Source organism: Pollachius pollachius (genome assembly GCF_949987615.1).
Source record: "Pollachius pollachius genome assembly, chromosome: 2".
Taxonomy (NCBI): domain Eukaryota; kingdom Metazoa; phylum Chordata; class Actinopteri; order Gadiformes; family Gadidae; genus Pollachius; species Pollachius pollachius.
This window is the reverse complement of record NC_136935.1, coordinates 32130092-32147116: the sequence shown is the minus strand read 5'-3', so window position 1 is coordinate 32147116 and position 17025 is coordinate 32130092. Positions and strand designations below refer to the sequence as shown.

At 44.6% G+C, this 17025-nt stretch overlaps 1 protein-coding gene across 1 annotated transcript; it reads left to right on the top strand.

Annotated features, from left to right (window-relative positions):
• The first annotated feature begins 1591 nt into the window (after window positions 1-1591).
• Window positions 1592-6653, top strand: cdc6 (cell division cycle 6 homolog). The gene is made up of 12 exons (XM_079759006.1): window positions 1592-1660; window positions 2015-2255; window positions 2546-2785; window positions 3033-3232; window positions 3530-3681; window positions 3867-3973; window positions 4086-4225; window positions 4725-4825; window positions 5000-5067; window positions 5282-5457; window positions 5574-5714; window positions 6358-6653. The coding sequence occupies exons 2-12, from the start codon at window positions 2018-2020 to the stop codon at window positions 6445-6447; spliced, it is 1653 nt and encodes a 550-aa protein (XP_079615132.1). The 5' UTR covers window positions 1592-1660; window positions 2015-2017; the 3' UTR covers window positions 6448-6653.
• Window positions 6654-17025: the final 10372 nt, after the last annotated feature.

The following is a 17025-nucleotide window of genomic DNA, read 5'->3' as shown; positions in this document are numbered from 1 at the left end:
GCTCTTCGTCCCCCATGGTCTCTTCCCTGCTTGTCGTCTACACACACTACTTCTTATTGGATTTCCGCTCCTTTGAACGGGAAACCATTCAATGGAGCAGAACCTCTCGCTGGTCCTTGCCTTATACCTTGACCTAACGACCGGTACCAGCGAAACAGGGGTCCGTTATGTTTTTATCACGTCTTCGTTGTTTGTCAGGGGACTCCAGAGGAGGGGCTTGGTGGGGCGGGGGGGAGGGAGAAACTAAAATAATCGATTATATTTGAAAAATGCAAGAAAATATTGTATATTTACATTAAAGCTAATGAATATAACCATAGTTATTGATCTATTTTTTATGTTGTAAAAAGCTTGTAATATAGGAACAATAATGGGGGGAAGGGAAGTCATGGAGTGACAGGGACTCAGCCCTGTAGCCCCGCCCCTAGGGAGGACCAGCAGCACTGCTCTGAGTGGATGAGATGGTGAAGGGTGTGTCTGCAGATGAATGGATGAATGCTGGGTGAGAAGGTATGGATCAGGAGAGTGAGTGCAGCTGGGGTTGTGAGGTGACGGTTCGGTCTAGTTGTTCCTCACTCTGTCACGCTGTCGGCCATGTTATGTTAATCAGCCATCTTTTAATCAAGTGATCAATTGAAATAAACATGTATTTTGGGGAAAAGGGTCTTGGTGCACTGTGGTTTGTCGTGTGGTTTTTCAAAGGTGCAACAGAAGATGTTATAGACAAATATGTAAAAATATGCAAATATTATGATAAACATATTGTACACTGATATACCCCAAATTAGCAGCCTTTTTTACTTTTTCATAAAATATTTCTAAGATAAGGAAATGTAACTCTTAAATAAAATATTTCTCGATTTATTTTAGACTAAATCTAACCCCAAAACTTGACTGAAGTCACCATTTCTTAGTTTGTACATCAATTAAAACTAAAAAGTAAAGTAAACTAAATGTTAACTGGACATAAACATACTGCATTATGGGAAATTGAGCCCTTTTAGTTCTTCCGCCCAACAGTATACTATTGATATATATATAAGTGGTATAACTATTAATGTGATGGCCAATGCTTTCCTATTTTTTAATACGTGGTTCAAATGTAGGATTCATTTACAATTGTAATGAAGGGGTTCCAACCACCAGGTGATTGAGGTATGAGTGTTGTCGTCTGTCCTGATTTAATTAATTTATACTTGCTCTTTGAATATATTCTCGGTAGAGGAATACAATGGCGGTAGTGATTACAAAAGTGCTGGTAAATAGCGCCCTAAAGTTTTGATGTAGATATCGGGTTGATTACACGAACCTTTGTCTCACTCAAATAGTTAGTAAACAACGAATAAGATTATATTCTGTATTGATTGTTATCATCAGCTGTCCTTCCCGGGAAATTATAATTCCGCCAAAACAACATCATTGATTCTCCCGCCATTGAGCTCCGAGTCACCGGAAGGTGTCGACTCCTCGGGTTGAGCCAATGAGAGCGTGGGAAACCAGGTCAATGGTGTTCGGGGACCAATCAGAGCCCAGCAGTTTCGGGGAACTCTTCCGAAGCAAAAGATTTGGCGCAACTTCTGTAGCTCTCACTATTGAAAGAAAGCTCGTCTTCAGCGGTCTAGTGTAAAGCTGATCAACAACTACCAACAAGTCAGCAAAGGTAACACTATAATTTAACTTGTCCCGATAATACTTACTTTCGATCTAGCACTTTATTTAAAGGTTTAGGTATGAAACGTGCTAGCAAGTAGATCTGTGGTGACTGAGGTTTCCTGGAGGCTTTTAATTTTGGATTGTTCGAATGGCGCCAATATAATCTCGGGTTGTTTTTAAGGCGCTGCCGTTCTGTGTCTGTATCTACATTTGTCAGTTTTCTTATCAAGCACTAGTTGTTGGAATTGTTAGAAGTAAAGTTGAACCAAATACCGAATCATCTTTCCTGCCTGTATGGCTGAATATATCGTCACCCGTTCACCAACCTATGTGTACGTTTAATCGTCCTCGTTTTAAACAGAACATGCCCAGCACACGCTCCAAGGGACAGGTCCAGCCCGCTCTGCCCTTCCCTCGACGCAAGTCCTGCCGTCCGATGTCCAACAAGTCGACGATCCCCCTGGAGAATGAACCTCCGGCTCCCAGTCCCGAGAAGTGCAAGGTTCTTCCCCAAAGCCTGACCTCGGTCCGGCTATGTCCCATCACCCCACTCTCCCCGACCCTGCCACACAGAATACCCCTCAGCCCCCGCAAGCGAACAGGTAAGAACAGGATCCAGTATCCACCACTGTCGAAACATGCTTCATGATATTCCATACAAAATGCCCTACACAATTACAAGTGATGTATTATCATACAGATGGTATTTTATTTGTCCCGTATTTCTGTTAAAAACATGGCTGCATATTTCTTAATTTAATTAGCTTACCATTATTGAGTTACAATTGACAGATGGAAAGATGATAAAAATATAATTCCATATCTTTCATGCGTGTGTATGTGCGCGTGTCTTAGCTGGTACTGTGTCTGACACCATGTTTTGGTTTCCAAGGTGACGACAATATCAGCATCCTGGGCGTCAACCTGCTGGGATCACCACCGAAACAGAGCAGACCCACCCCAAGAGCATCGCCACGGAAACTCTTCAACGTCAACTGCGAGAACTCGCCGCTCCAGCTGAGCCACACTCCCTCTCCCAAGCCGATGTCTCCCAACGCCAGGCCCTCCCCCAAACGGCAGGCCGCTCTGCTAGCAAGCCCAGCCCACTCCAACGCTCGTCTGTTTGCAGAGAGTAGGTCCACTTGTTATCGTGTTCACTAACTGTGTTTGTAGGCTGATAAGGCTTCACTGTTTCCTTAGTTCACCTAGGTACCGTCAGTAGGACAGTGATATAGCACCGTCAGTATTATGAGGAGATGGAGCCTAGGTGTAGTTTGACAATGTGGGGTCGGAGTACACTCACACCTCCCTTCTGTTAATATCATACACTGGGCTTCATGTCTGACACTCATCATAAATGCACCCCCCCCCCCCTCCAGGGTCCCGGTACCAGATGGTGAAGCAGTCGCTGCACACGGCCGTCCCGGAGCACCTTGTGTCCCGGGACGCGGAGCGCGCCGCCATCCGCTCCTTCCTGGAGGAGCGGGCCCTGGGGAGCACCCCCGCCAGCTTCTACATCTCCGGGGCGCCCGGCACCGGCAAGACGGCCTGCTTCCACCGCGTGCTCGCAGACATGAAGGTACTAAACCCAACGCACCCTAACCTCACCACTGAGGCCAACGCACCCTATCATTACCCCTTGTGCTCCTTGATAAGATTAGTAATGCGTGCCTCAATTTGAATTGACTTGTTCTGGATAAATGGAAGAACATTTTTGTTAGGATTTGTATAAGCCCATTCAATCTAGCTACCAACTGTCTGTAAGGAATAATGAGCGATTGGCACCACTGTTGACCTATCAAGAAGCCTAAAGAACATGTTTTGTGGCTGGTCACTGGTATTTGTCCTGACTGCCTCTGTGTCTTCGCTCCACCAGGAGGCGCTGAGCGAGGTCCAGACGGTGGTGGTGAACTGCATGACCCTCCGCAGCTCCCACTCTATCTTCCCCCTGTTGGCCCAGCGACTGGGGGCCGGGGCCCACTCCAGCAGCGCTCTGCAGAAGCTGCTGACCAGCAACGGGCCCACTGTGTGAGTAGAGCTGGGGTCAGGATGGGTGGACTTCGATTGGAACTGGGGGGAGATTCCCAGCTGAGAGGTTTTGGGTTCAATTCCCCCCATTATGTCTGAGTCTACCAGGTAACTAGATACTAAATTGTGACCCTGCAGACCCTGTGACCTGTTTGTTGTGTGTGGTCCCCCCCTCCACCCTTCAGGCTGCTGGTTCTGGACGAGATGGACCAGCTGGACAGCAAGTCTCAGGAGGTCCTGTACACCATCTTCGAGTGGCCCTACCTGGCCGGCTCTCGCCTCTGTCTCGTTGGTAAGACGTCCGGGCCCAGCTGAAGGGGCTCTGATCACCTATTTATGTTTATCTGTGGACTTCATGGAAGCTGATTGTATCATTATATTAATATTTCCTGATGTCATGGCAGGTATCGCCAACGCCCTGGACCTGACGGACCGTATCCTGCCGCGCCTGCAGGCCCTGCCCCGTTGCCGGCCCCTGCTGCTTCACTTCCCCCCCTACAGCCGCCAGGAGCTAGCTGCCATCGTCCAGGACCGACTCACTCAGGTGTGTGTGTATGTGTGGGTTAGAGCATGGAAACCCGACCCGAGCCCGAAAGGTACCCGACGGGCCGGATCGGGTTCGGACCATTATTAAGAAATGTTCCTCGGGTTCGGGTCGGGCTCGGTCACATCTGTGCGTTAAGGCGTTAGAGTTGGCATGGCGTTGCTTTTATGTTAACGGTTCTGTTCTTCAGAACCTCAGCACCTCTGGTGTCATTTTGTGGAATTTATCGTTATTGTGGCCTTTTTTGTGGGCCTATGTGAATTTCAATTAGTTATGATTCTGCGCAACAAGCACGCGTTTACAGCGAGCACATTAACGTGCGCTTGTTGCGCTCACCTCGATAAAGGTGTGCGGACACAGAAATGTAAACTTGTCGGGTTGGGCTCGGGTCAGGCTCGGACATGTATATCTTGATGCCTTTCGGGTTCGATTAATGCGGCCCGTTCCGAGCTCTAGTGTGGGTGTGTATTGGTGGTCTAATGCTTGTTGTCCCTCTCAGGCGTCTGGTGACGGGGTTCTGGACACTTCGGCTGTCCAGTTCTGCGCAAGGAAGGTCTCTGCCGTGTCGGGAGATGCCAGGAAGGCTCTGGACATCTGCAGGTGACTAACACTCCTTTCTCATCAACACGACTAAGAAACACTTATCACTAATTTATATTTATATTATTTATATTGCCCGTTTCCTCTCAACAAAACGGCTCTAAAGGCTGGCCTCTTGTTACCATATGTTTTGTTCTGGACACATGCTGAAATGATTCTGTGTCTGGATATCAGGAGAGCCGTTGAGATTGTGGAGGCTGACGACCGCAAGAAAGCAGCGGACCACACTGCAGACGCTAAAGGTAAACTGCTAGCTTAGCCACCACAAACCTTGCTCGCCATATTAAACACTGGCCTAACTACGAGGAAACTAGCCTAGCTGCAATGTTAGCCTATCCACAGACGCTAGCTTAGCCATGATGTGACAATACTAGCCACGGTGGTAGCCTAGCCCCAACACAGGTCATGTCCTCTACATAGCGACTGTTGTCCTCACCTGCTGCCCTCCCCCCACAGCGTCTCGTGTTGGCGTGCCCCAGGTAGCGCGCGTGCTGTCGGAGGTGTATGGGGACCGCATGGCCTCCCCCGCCGGGGGGGAGGGGGAGAGTTTCCCCCTGCAGCAGAAACTCCTCGTCTGCTGCCTGCTGCTCCTCACAAAGAGCGGCAAACACAAGGAGGTGGTCCTCGGCAAGGTAGACGCTTATAAGGGACTCTCTCTTGATGCATATTTAGTGTCTCTTTCTGGCTCCTGATGTATACCTACTGTCTCTCTCCTCTGATATACATATACTTCCTGTCTCTCTTACAGCTGCATGAGGTGTACAGTCGCCTGTGTATGAAGCGGCAGGTGGGGGGCATGGCTCAGGGGGAGTGCCTCTCTCTCTGCTCACTGCTGGAGAGCCGGGGCATCTTCGCCCTCCGCAAGGCCAAGGAGGCGCGACTCACCAAGGTACAGACCGCCCATAGGGCTACCATCCAGCTAGGGCTGGCATGCTAACTAGCATAGGACCACCGCTAGGGCTAGCATGATACCTCCCAGATAGAGCTAGCATGATAACTAGCATGGGACCACTGCTAGGGCTAGCATGACACCTCCCAGCTAGGGCTAGCATACTAACTAGCATGGGACCACCGCTAGGGCTAGCATGATGCCTCAGCTAGGGCTAGCATAAGTCCACCCAGCTAAGGCTTGCATGCTAACTAGCATGGGACCACCGCTAGGGCTAGCTTGATACCTCCCAGCTAGGGCTAGCGTGATACCTCCCAGCTAGGGCTAGCGTGATACCTCCCAGCTAGGGCTAGCGTGATACCTCCCAGCTAGGGCTTGCGTGATGGCACCACCGCTAGGGCTAGCGTGATGGCACCACCGCTAGGGCTAGCATGGCACCGCCGCTAGAGCTAACATGAAACTGCTGCTAGGGCTAGCATGGGTCCACCGCTAGGGCTTGCATGGGACTGCTGCTAGGTCTAGCATGTAACCGATGTAGCCTTGTGCGGGTGCTCACAATGATGACTGACCACAGGTCACCAGCTGTTCAGAGAGCAGGCAGTGTCCATGTGGATTCACTGATGCTGACCCTGTGTCTGTTCAGGTGTTCCTGAAGATCGAGGAGAGGGATGTGGAGAACGCTCTGAAGGACCGCACCCTACTGGGCAGCATCCTGGAGGCGGGGCTTCCCTGAGCTACATCTCTTGCGTTACTTATTTAAACTGTTTTATTCATTACTGCCTTTTATTTCTAGGCTTGACTGGCAAACCTTTCGGTTTGGTTTTAAGTTTTTTTCTTTTCTTTTTTTTTTTTTTTTTTTATTGTACTACTTTTTAATATGAACTATTCTCTTTATGGGAGAAAGCAATGCTTTTTTAATTAAAGCTAGGCATGTACATACATAGGCTCTTAAATGAGGTTTATATTTAAACTCCTTATACATTGAAACGCTGTACAGATGCTATTCTCTGCTGGAATAAATGTACATAAATCCATTGGATCGCTTTATACAAGACCCTATTGTGTGTGTGATGTGTGTCTCCAACGTTAAAGTAGTTGGAGTAATATTTTACTGTCCACATGAATACGGTTAACCTTTTTATTAATCCTGTTGTGGATAAAAACCGACCCTTTAACGCTTACAAAATACGAGAGGTTGAGAAGGAGGTTTGAAAGATTAACACTAGCACAGAAGGAATGACACAACCTGAGTTGGTTTGAAAAAGAACTGATCTGGTGTCAGGTTATAGTCTCACAGTGTTGCTTCCACCTGCATGCACTGACCAATCACAACACTGATATTGGGCCTAGAACTTTGACACCTTGGCCCAGAACATATTGATTCTAGATTCCTGTGATAGGAGCGGGGCGCTTTGATGAGGAACATTAATGTACACAATGTATGCACCGTTCACTTTGCAAACGACTTCATGAGTTCAAACATTTTGCTCCAAACCACGTTAACGACGGCAACTGAGTTGCCGTCAATTGTGATGTTTTTGTCGTAAACTAGGGTTCGCTGGCTAGGTAATAGGACACCTTGGAAAATCTTTCCATTTTACGCAGTTTAGACATGTATGTTTAAACTGCGTAAAATAAATTATTTTTGTATTGAACTTGACTTTTTTATTTTAAAATCGCTGTCTGGTGTCTAGTTACGTCACTCTGAGAGATGCGGGCAGATTTGACACAGCCTAGGCCTATAACCTATTAGTGAAAGCAAAACACCAAGCTCATTGATTTAACGAGGCAGGGTTATTTGAAACAATTAAGTTATGTGTGAGAGGTCATTCCTCCTGAGTGTGCTTCCTATTTATGTCTAGTGTACCCCTACTGTCCACAAGCACCACCCCCTCCCCATGTGGATATGGAGAATTGTTGCCACGTCCCAGTGGTGGTGGTGTCATATATATGAAAGAGGGAATTCAAATATACTACAATGATCAATTAGGAGGCTGAAGCCCCAAAGGAAGTGATGCAATAGGTGACTGAGGCGAGGACATTAACAAGTAAGCTATAGACCTGGGATCTCTTTAGAGGGTCTCAAAGAACACACATGATTATCAACTGAGGGCTCCAGCCCAACAGGAAAGAGTCGCACAGCATCATCAAATGCTCCATTGAAACGCATTGGCAACAAGCCGTTTCAATGGAGCATTGACAAGAGATAGAATCTTGTCCATTAGACTTTCAACCAGGGTGTATCTTGAGATTATTCTGTGAAAACTCTGGAAAAAAGCCAGCCCTAACCCTAACACAAAACCTCAGACCCCCCTCCCTGCCCTCAAGGTCAGAGAGGGCCAAGTTTCGGTTTGGGGGTCCCAGTTACGCCCTAGAATAAGGTAGTCAAGTTTCAGGGCGGTAATAATGAAAATAGTTTATCCCTTTTTTATAGCACTTTTCTAAGTACTGAAAGACGCTTTACAAATAAGAAAGGAATACATACAAACAGTACAGACTATCAAACAAAAGGGAAAAATAAATAAATAAAAAAAACAACACCACAACAATAGGCAACACATTAAGAGAGCGGGGGAGAGTGGAAGATGGCGGAGGATGATTTGTCAAATGTTGTAGGTGGTCCTGAAGAGATAGGTTTTAAGTTGATTTTTGAATGAACAGAGTGTATTAAAGTTTCGGATGGCCAGAGGGAGGGAGTTCCAGATGGTAGGGACGGCGATGGCGAAGGCATTGTCCCCCAGGGTGCAATACTTGGTCTTGGTGATGGAGGTAGGTAGGTAGGACCTTCCTATCTCAAAAACTGTCTTTCAACCACATTCTGATCCACTAGGTCTTGCAGGCAATACTTCTGAGTGGCTTTGTCCAAAAAACAGTCCATTTTGGAAAACTTTTTTTTCTGTAAGGGCTAGAACTCCAAATCTGCTCCAAAAAACTCAGATATTTCATTCTCGGGACCCTGGGAAATGTGCATATACATTTGGCATCTCTAGCTATCTTGAAAAGGTGGGAAAAGGGGCGTGACCTCCAACAGTAAGGACCATTTTTGGTTGGATGAAGCTATACATTTGTGCCTTAAGGTGTGTAGATACAGCTGGCCTGTGGACAAGATTTTGAAGTCTGGGGTCAAAAGGAGCCGGCACCTTGCCCCTTATGAGATAACAAAAAGTTAATGTGAATTTCTCTCATAACTTTTTGTCATTATTAAAGAGAGGGCTGATTCTCAGATATGAATGTTGGATGGCTAGGGTGTAGGTCTGGGAAAAAATTCAAGCCAAAATCTTGCACGCAAGCCGCTGGGTGAGGTGCAACGAGATGAAGCACTTGCTGAGTCATTTCTTGTAGGGCTGGAATCCCAAAGTTGATGATCGTATGCGTCCTTTGAGACCCCCGTTGATATAAAAGAGACCCCAGGTCTACAGCTTACTTGTTACTGTCCTTAACTCAGAAATTACCTATTGCATTACTTCCTTTAGGGCTTCGGCCTCCTAATTGATCATTGTAGTATATTTGAATGCCCTCTTTCATAGATATGACACCACCACCACTGGGGCATGGCAACAATTCTCCATATCCATATAGGGAGGGGGGGGGGGGGTGCTTCTGGACAGTAGGGGTACACTAGACATAAATAGGAAGCTTGCAATGAGCATTTCAATCACCAGAAATAGTCAATACACACTCAGGGGGACGAATGACCTTTCACACATGATATCTTAATGAATTATTTAAAATAACCCTGCCTCGTTCAATCAATGAGCTTGATGTTTTGCTTTCACGAATAGGTTATAGGCTGTGTCAAATATGTCTGTGCGCATCTCTCAGAGTGACGTAACTAGCCACCAGACAGTGATTGAAAAAAATGAGTCATGTTGATTTCAAAAGTAACTTATTAATTACAAGTCTAAACTGTGGACAATTGAAAGATATGGGGGGCGGTCGATGGCAACCACCATAGCAACCATGACAGTCACGTGATGTGGACGCAGACCCATTGAAATGTATAGGCCAAAAAAACGTAGGCTTGTCACATGTTTAGAGCCGTTATTGTAATGTGTTTTCCGCTGTAAGCAGTTTTACTACAATGTGGTGTGAGACTGGGTTTAAGGAACGTGGTTCGTTTCAGTTTTTGAGGGCGTCTGCTCAAAAATCGGATAAATCGATAAATTGTTGTTTTGACGAATCCTGCGCAGCCCGCCCCCCCCCCCCTTCTGAAGTCGAAAATAATCTCCCGATTGAAATGCATTGGATTAATATTGAATAAATGATATATTAAGATATATATTATTTATGAATAAATATACAATTATTTAGTTATAATATTATAAGTAGACCATTTATTAACCTTTATTTACCCAGGCAAGCATATTAAGAACACAATTCTTATTTTCAAGTGCAGCCTGAAAATAGCTAGAAGCTCTTTAAGGGGAAGTGGGAGGGGAGTGCTAAAGGTGAAAACAAGGTTATATAAATTACACTTAGAAAAATACAATATAATACAATACAATAAAACAGTTAATCAGTAGGGCATGACAAGATGGCCTATTTAGAAAGTTCAGGGATCAACTTTGATTTGTTGCAGATTTTGTTTGAAGACAGAGAGAGAGGTGAAGACAGAAAGTTTAAGGGTGTTTTGTAGGGTGTTCCAGTCAAAGGCTGCAGCGAACCGAAAGGCACTGCGTCCGAAGACGGTGCAGACTTTGGGGATGGAGAGGTTGATGAATGCACTGGACCTTAGATTGCGGGCAGGGTGGGAGAGGAGCAGAAGGGAAGAGAGGTACAGAGGTGTAATGCCAAGAATGGTTTTGTAGATGAGCAGAAACCAGTGATGGAGCCGTCTGGTGTGAAGGGAAGTCCAGTCTACCAGGTTATATAGGTCGCAGTGGTGAGTGGTGAATGGAGCCCCAGTGGCCAAGCGAATGGCGGAATGGTGGAGTGGGTCCAATTTACTGAGAGTGGAGTGAGACGAGCGTATGTTTGGCTACACGAGTTAATGGAGGCCTTATTGCGATAAAGGAAGCCGAGACGAGCTTTGACTTTAGACTGTGGGTGCTTGATATGGGTGGTAAATGAGAGGGATGAATCCAACCAGAGACCAAGGTATTTAAAACAGGACACAAACTTCAATCAGTTCAGAGCCATCAGCACAGAGGATTTTTGGGACAGAGGTGGGAGCGTGTTTCCGGTTTTTCTTTTTTGGTGTTGAGGAGAAGATGAAGGCTATGGAAATGCTGTTCAACAGAATTGAGACTGTGTTGTAGTGTGGCCGCCGCAGAGTGGAGAGAAGGGCCCTCTGAGTATAGGACGATGTCATCAGCATATAGGTGGATCTTGGAGTTGCCGGCATTCCTGGTTATGTCGTTAATGTAGATGCAGAATAGTGTTGGGCCTAGAATAAAACCCTGTGGTACCCCTTTGGAGATGGTGAGAGGGGTTGAGTTGAAGTTTTCAGATTTAACTTGCTGGACTCGAATGGTTTAAGTAGCTTGCGAACCAATTGCAGGAGTGTGGCGACCATGTAGCTATTATCGTTAGAACAAGATCTGTATCTGATCATTGGCAATCCACTTCCACCAATCCAATCAACAAAGTAGTAGCCTACTTTTTCTATGGGGAATGTGGTTCAGGTATGAAAATATTTAAATATTTATGATACAAAAAACTAGCCTATACGTAGGCCTATCATAAATTTGACATAGTCTATAGAGTTAGACTATGCTTTATAAGTTAATTATATTATTATTATTATTATAACCATGTAGCCTTTATTTTCTTGGCGTTATCATCATCCTTTCTCGTTACATCGATATAAATTATTGTTATAACGAGATCTGTATCTGACCATTGACCGCATCCTCTCGGAAATTCTATGAATTAAATTCACATTGACGGTATGGCACTTTATCCCTATTCTCGCCGGCCCTTCTTGAATTTAATAGACCACTTTCGTTGCTTCGAGGAGGTCTTGGCTGGTGGTCTCCATATATAGTAAATAAATATATATAAATATCTATGTATGTAAATAGGTATATACATACCTATTTATTTATATTTATTTATTTATTATATACAGAGACCACCAGACCTCCTCGAAGCAACAAAATAAATAAATATATAGGCCTATGTATAAGTATTAGGGGTGTAACGGTACACAAAAGTCACGGTTCGGTTTTTAAGTCACGGTACGGTACGGTTCATAGTTAAGGGGAAAATTTTTAAAAACTGCTTGTTTGTCAACAACGGAGAATGGCCGTAGATCAGCAGCAATGAAAACACCAATAAACTTGGTTATGGCATTTGCATTTCTGAATTCCCAAACAGGGGGTTGTTGAAATAGTGTTGTGAGCTGGGTTTGCACAGCTCGTTTTTTTTCCCACAGCAACAGTGATAGTAACACCTGGATGGTGCCTTTTCAAATGCGTGTGCTAGGGATGTGCATTTCTGGCAAAAATACTATTCGATATTCGCTGAGAAGTATTCGATAATATTCGAAAATCGCTCAATTAAGAACCCCCCAAGCACGCACGCACCTCGGATACACGCACACACAATGACACAGGGAGAGGCTTTTATGATTTGTATGAAATCAATCTGTTTATTTCAACAACTGCGCCATCAACATTCAACATCGAAATTATTTCAACGTGGGCTTAGGCAGATAGACTTACATGCGCCGAAAACGGATCGGTATTTATTTATTTAATTATTTATTTATTTTACTGAACACAGCCTGTATGACGGTGAACTAGACACGTCAAAAATATAACTTCACACTGTGTGTCTTTTTACAATTTATTTGTTACCATCATTCGTAGTGTTGATCAGCAGAGAAATAGTCCGCCAAAGACGTTGACATCGCTTAGCAACCGAGGACGCTATTCACCACCGGAAGTTGTGAAGGCCCATGCAAGTCAACGGAGCGTTCAACAGCATTGAGAAGAGCCGTGTAATAAATAGCAATAGTCACATTCATTATTCGATATTCTACGTGACTCCAACTATTCGACTATTCGACGATCGTTTCCCGCTATGTACGCCACATTTACGTACCGCGGGACACCTCTGTAACCGCTCCGAAGTGCCTGTACCGTGACGGTTCGGTACAAATATGTGTACTGTTACACCCCTAATAAATATGTACATGTATATATATATATTATATAATAAATATGTATATGTATATATATATATATATATATATATATATATATATATATATATATATATATACATGTACATATTTATTAGGGGTGTAACGGTATAAATACACACATACATATTTATAGATATTTATTTATTTATTTATTATACGGAGACCGCACCAGACCTCCTCGAAGCAACGAAATTGGTCTATTAAATTCAAGATGGGTGCATGGGTGAGAAAAGGGATATAGTGCCATACCGTCAATATGAATTTCATTCATATATATATATAGGCTATGGTAATTTCACGGATCCCTTTGAGACCAGGTTGACTCGGTCGTTGAGACGGGCATTGGAGCAAATTCCGTTGACATATCACGGAAATTGACGTGTTTCCGTGAGGATCTCACGGATTTTGAGTTAAGCGTCCGTGGTCATTTCACGAATTCCTCTGAGACCAGGTTGTTCAAACTATACAGTAAAATTCCAGAGACAGATATTGTATCAAAAGATTTATTCTGAAAAAATATTTTTTATTTCCCGGAGACAAGCAATAAGCAGACTCTGCAAACCAGGCATGGCCCTTGCTGCTGAGGTGGAAGTCCTTCTTCTGTTCAAGCTCCATCTCCAGCTCTACGTTGAACCACAGACGATGGGCACCTTTAGATTTAACTTGCAGTACAACAAACAAACGAATGGTCTGGAAAAAGAAATAAAACCACATAATTTAGTCTGAATTGGAAGGACTTTACTTGAAACTAGTTAGTAGTATTCTATCCTATCAGACTTGAATACTAATCAAAACACAAATAAAAGTAAACTGTTTATTTTACATTAAGTGTACCACAAAGGGGTTGATCCAACAATATTAATGTTAGTTATGCAAGCATGCTGTGTAGCTAGGTTATATATATTCTGTGTAGCTAGGTTATATATATACCTCAAACGGATCAAACAGCATTCCCAGGCGTCGAATATGGCGCTGAACAAGTCTTTATTTTTTCCACATTCCTCAGACGGCAAAAATATGTTTAAAACTCACGCAAGAAAAATCACCACAGCTGAAGCCGGTATTGTGAAACTCAAAACAACCATCCACAAACTCACAGCGTCTATTTACGTAAACCCCATCAACGACTACCAATGGTGTACTGTAACTTGGTCTTGAAGGGTTATCTTCCCATTTCGTAAGGGTAGGGTTGAGGGGTAGGGTTAAGGGGTAAGGGGTAAGGGTAGGGTTAAGGGTTTGGGCCAAGGGGTGTAACGGGATTGGGCCTATAATGGAGTAAACAATGTTAACATGCCCACCATTTAAAAAATGTAATATGGTTGAGCCTGAGCCTAGGGAGGCTTCCAGCTCATACAGGAAGCCATTCATCATGTGTCAATTCTAGAGATACGAGCGGTCAAGATGTTCGAGAGACCCAGACGCTCAAGGCCACAAAAACAAGTGCAATTCCCGCACATAGCCACAAGAGGTCAGCACCCACCCACAAACCAAGTTGCAATGCCAACACATAGCCGCAAGAGATCAGCATAGAGTACACATACGGGTTTCCAGGAGGCGGGAGTTCAGCACCATGCTAGCCAATCAGAGCACATAACTGAGTCCACGCCTGCCCAGTATTAAAGTCACAACACATAGCCCAGGGGGCCAGAACGCTCCAGGTAACGCATCCATCAGATGCCCTACTAAGCGTATCTCCACGCGTGCCTATACAATTCCCCTCCTTTTGCTTCATAGAGACTAGTCCAAACTTTTACCAGATTAAAATGAGTTACACTCGGCGACATATTTCTAAAACAAACACAGCACTGTGTGTGTGTGTGTGTGTGTGTGTGTGTGTGTGTGTGTGTGTGTGTGTGTGTGTGTGTGTGTGTGTGTGTGTGTGTGTGTGTGTGTGTGTGTGTGTGGTAGTAGTGACTTGGAAAGGTATGTTATTGACCTTATTCCTTCAGATCTAGTTAATCGAAAGAAGATTACAAAATGATGAGGCTTATACCGTTGGACTCCTTTGAGTCTCAGCTTTCATATGGCATATCGTTTGGGTAGATAGCATGTGTTGCCAGAACGGATTGGCAATTTCCAGCCCATCTATAGACTAAAAACCACCAAATAAACCAAAAACCTACCCAAAACGTATATTGACAGAAAAGCGATAAATCATATACTTCTGCAATGCTAACTACACAAATACACACCTAAATGCAACCTAATTATTAACTATGGCGTTATGAGCCATACAACATGAACATATGTACAGTATCAATTATGTAGTCTACAAGTGTGTTTGTGTGTATATATGATTACAACAAACATGCATATTATGCTCTGAGTCGAGTGATAATGCAGCTAAGGCCAAAATTATAATATTTCAAAAGTTTAACTTCTAACATAAAATAGCAGAACTTCATCAATCACTTAGTTTGGCTGTAATTAATATCTCGGCACTGATGTTGTACCAGCCTTGCCACCGCTAGATGGCGCCAGTTACGTGTTTTCTCTCTACGTCAACGGAGTCACTCTTCTAGCTGTGACAGGGGCAAACAGTTGTGACGGGGGCAAATGAGTTGACATAACAGTCACGGCTGAAGGCATAAAAACATGTATACGTATGATCTGTTTGACGATAACCGTTCACACCATCACAATCATATGTATATGTGAAGTTTGCGTGGTATGGCTGGTTTTAGCAGCCTCACATGGTCTCAGTGAGACTGATTGGACTAGGTGATGCCTCTCACCTTTTCCACAGCAATCAATGTTAACATGTTAAACCAGCCATCACTACACACACTATGGGAGATCTCCATGAACAGCATGTTCCACCTCCTGCTCAGTATATGCTCAGTGCTATCCTCAACCTCTACAATAAACCAGTTCCAACATCACTGTGATCTGGATGTGGAGGGGCCCAGCAAAAGCCACCTTGTTGGAGTGTGGCAGCCACCTAGGTGGCGCATAGCATGGTCATTGTTACAGTATATTATGTACAATACATGCAATAGGGACACTTGTCCAAAGTGACCAACAGTGACGATGCATCTCATACATTAAGATACTGCATGATAGAGAGAACACTGTGTGTGTGTGTGTGTGTGTGTGTGTGTGTGTGTGTGTGTGCGTGTGCGTGTGCGTGTGCGTGTGCGTGTGTGTGTGTGTGTGTGTGTGCATGTACTGTCACCTGTAAAGGTTGACGGACTACAGTGTGGAAGAAACCATTAGGAGATCTATAGGAGGTAGGGGGATGGTTTCCACAGTTAAGCTTACATCTGCCCTTCCTCATTCATACCCCCCCTCCCCCCATCCCATCATCACACACCCCATCTAACACACTTCCCCGCCTCCCTCCTCCACTCACAAACTCCCACCTACCCACTCCTGACATCCCCCTGTCATCTCAAGGTCAAGGACAGGGAAGAGCCGGGTGACGTGCTCGTGGGCAACTCAGCGTGCACGTCAGTGAGTGGGTGAGGGAGCATGTACGTGTGAGTCATTGTGCACGTTGGGGAGTAGATGGGTATGTCTCAGTGAATGTACATTTTGTGTTGGTACATCTTCACTTTGTATATGTGTTTGTGTTGTTTTTGTGACAGACAGACAGACAGACGGATACGAATGCAGACGGATAAATAAATCAGTATAAATAAATATACTGTATACTATGAATCATTGTTTAAACTCAGATGGCAGATGTGGCATCTGCCAGGGCGAAGTAATTTAATTGAATAATTCCTTGCGAGAGGATCAATTGGTGACCGGAATAAAGTAGCAATGTAATCAAGACGTATATCATTCGCGTCGAGAGCAGCGAGGGGCTGTAGTTCACAAAACGGCCTCACACAAAACCTAACATTATCAAACTTTTTTTTGTTTTCTTTGCATGAAAAATTATAATTTGAATCTACAAACAACATATGTGTATTCCAGGGCATATAAAGACTGGGACCAGAAAATAATTACTTTCTCTCCATTGAAACCCATTCTAATTTTCCTAGCCCAGAGGTCCCATGGGGGGCTCCGGGAAGGGGCGGACTTCGCCACTCTATGCAAATTATTCTAAATAGGTCTAGAATCCGTGCGCAGTCCCACCTTCTCCAGTGAACCAAGAAAGCCCGCGCCGTGACGAACTGGCAGGGTACATATGGCCTAGTCTGAGTGCGCCCTAAG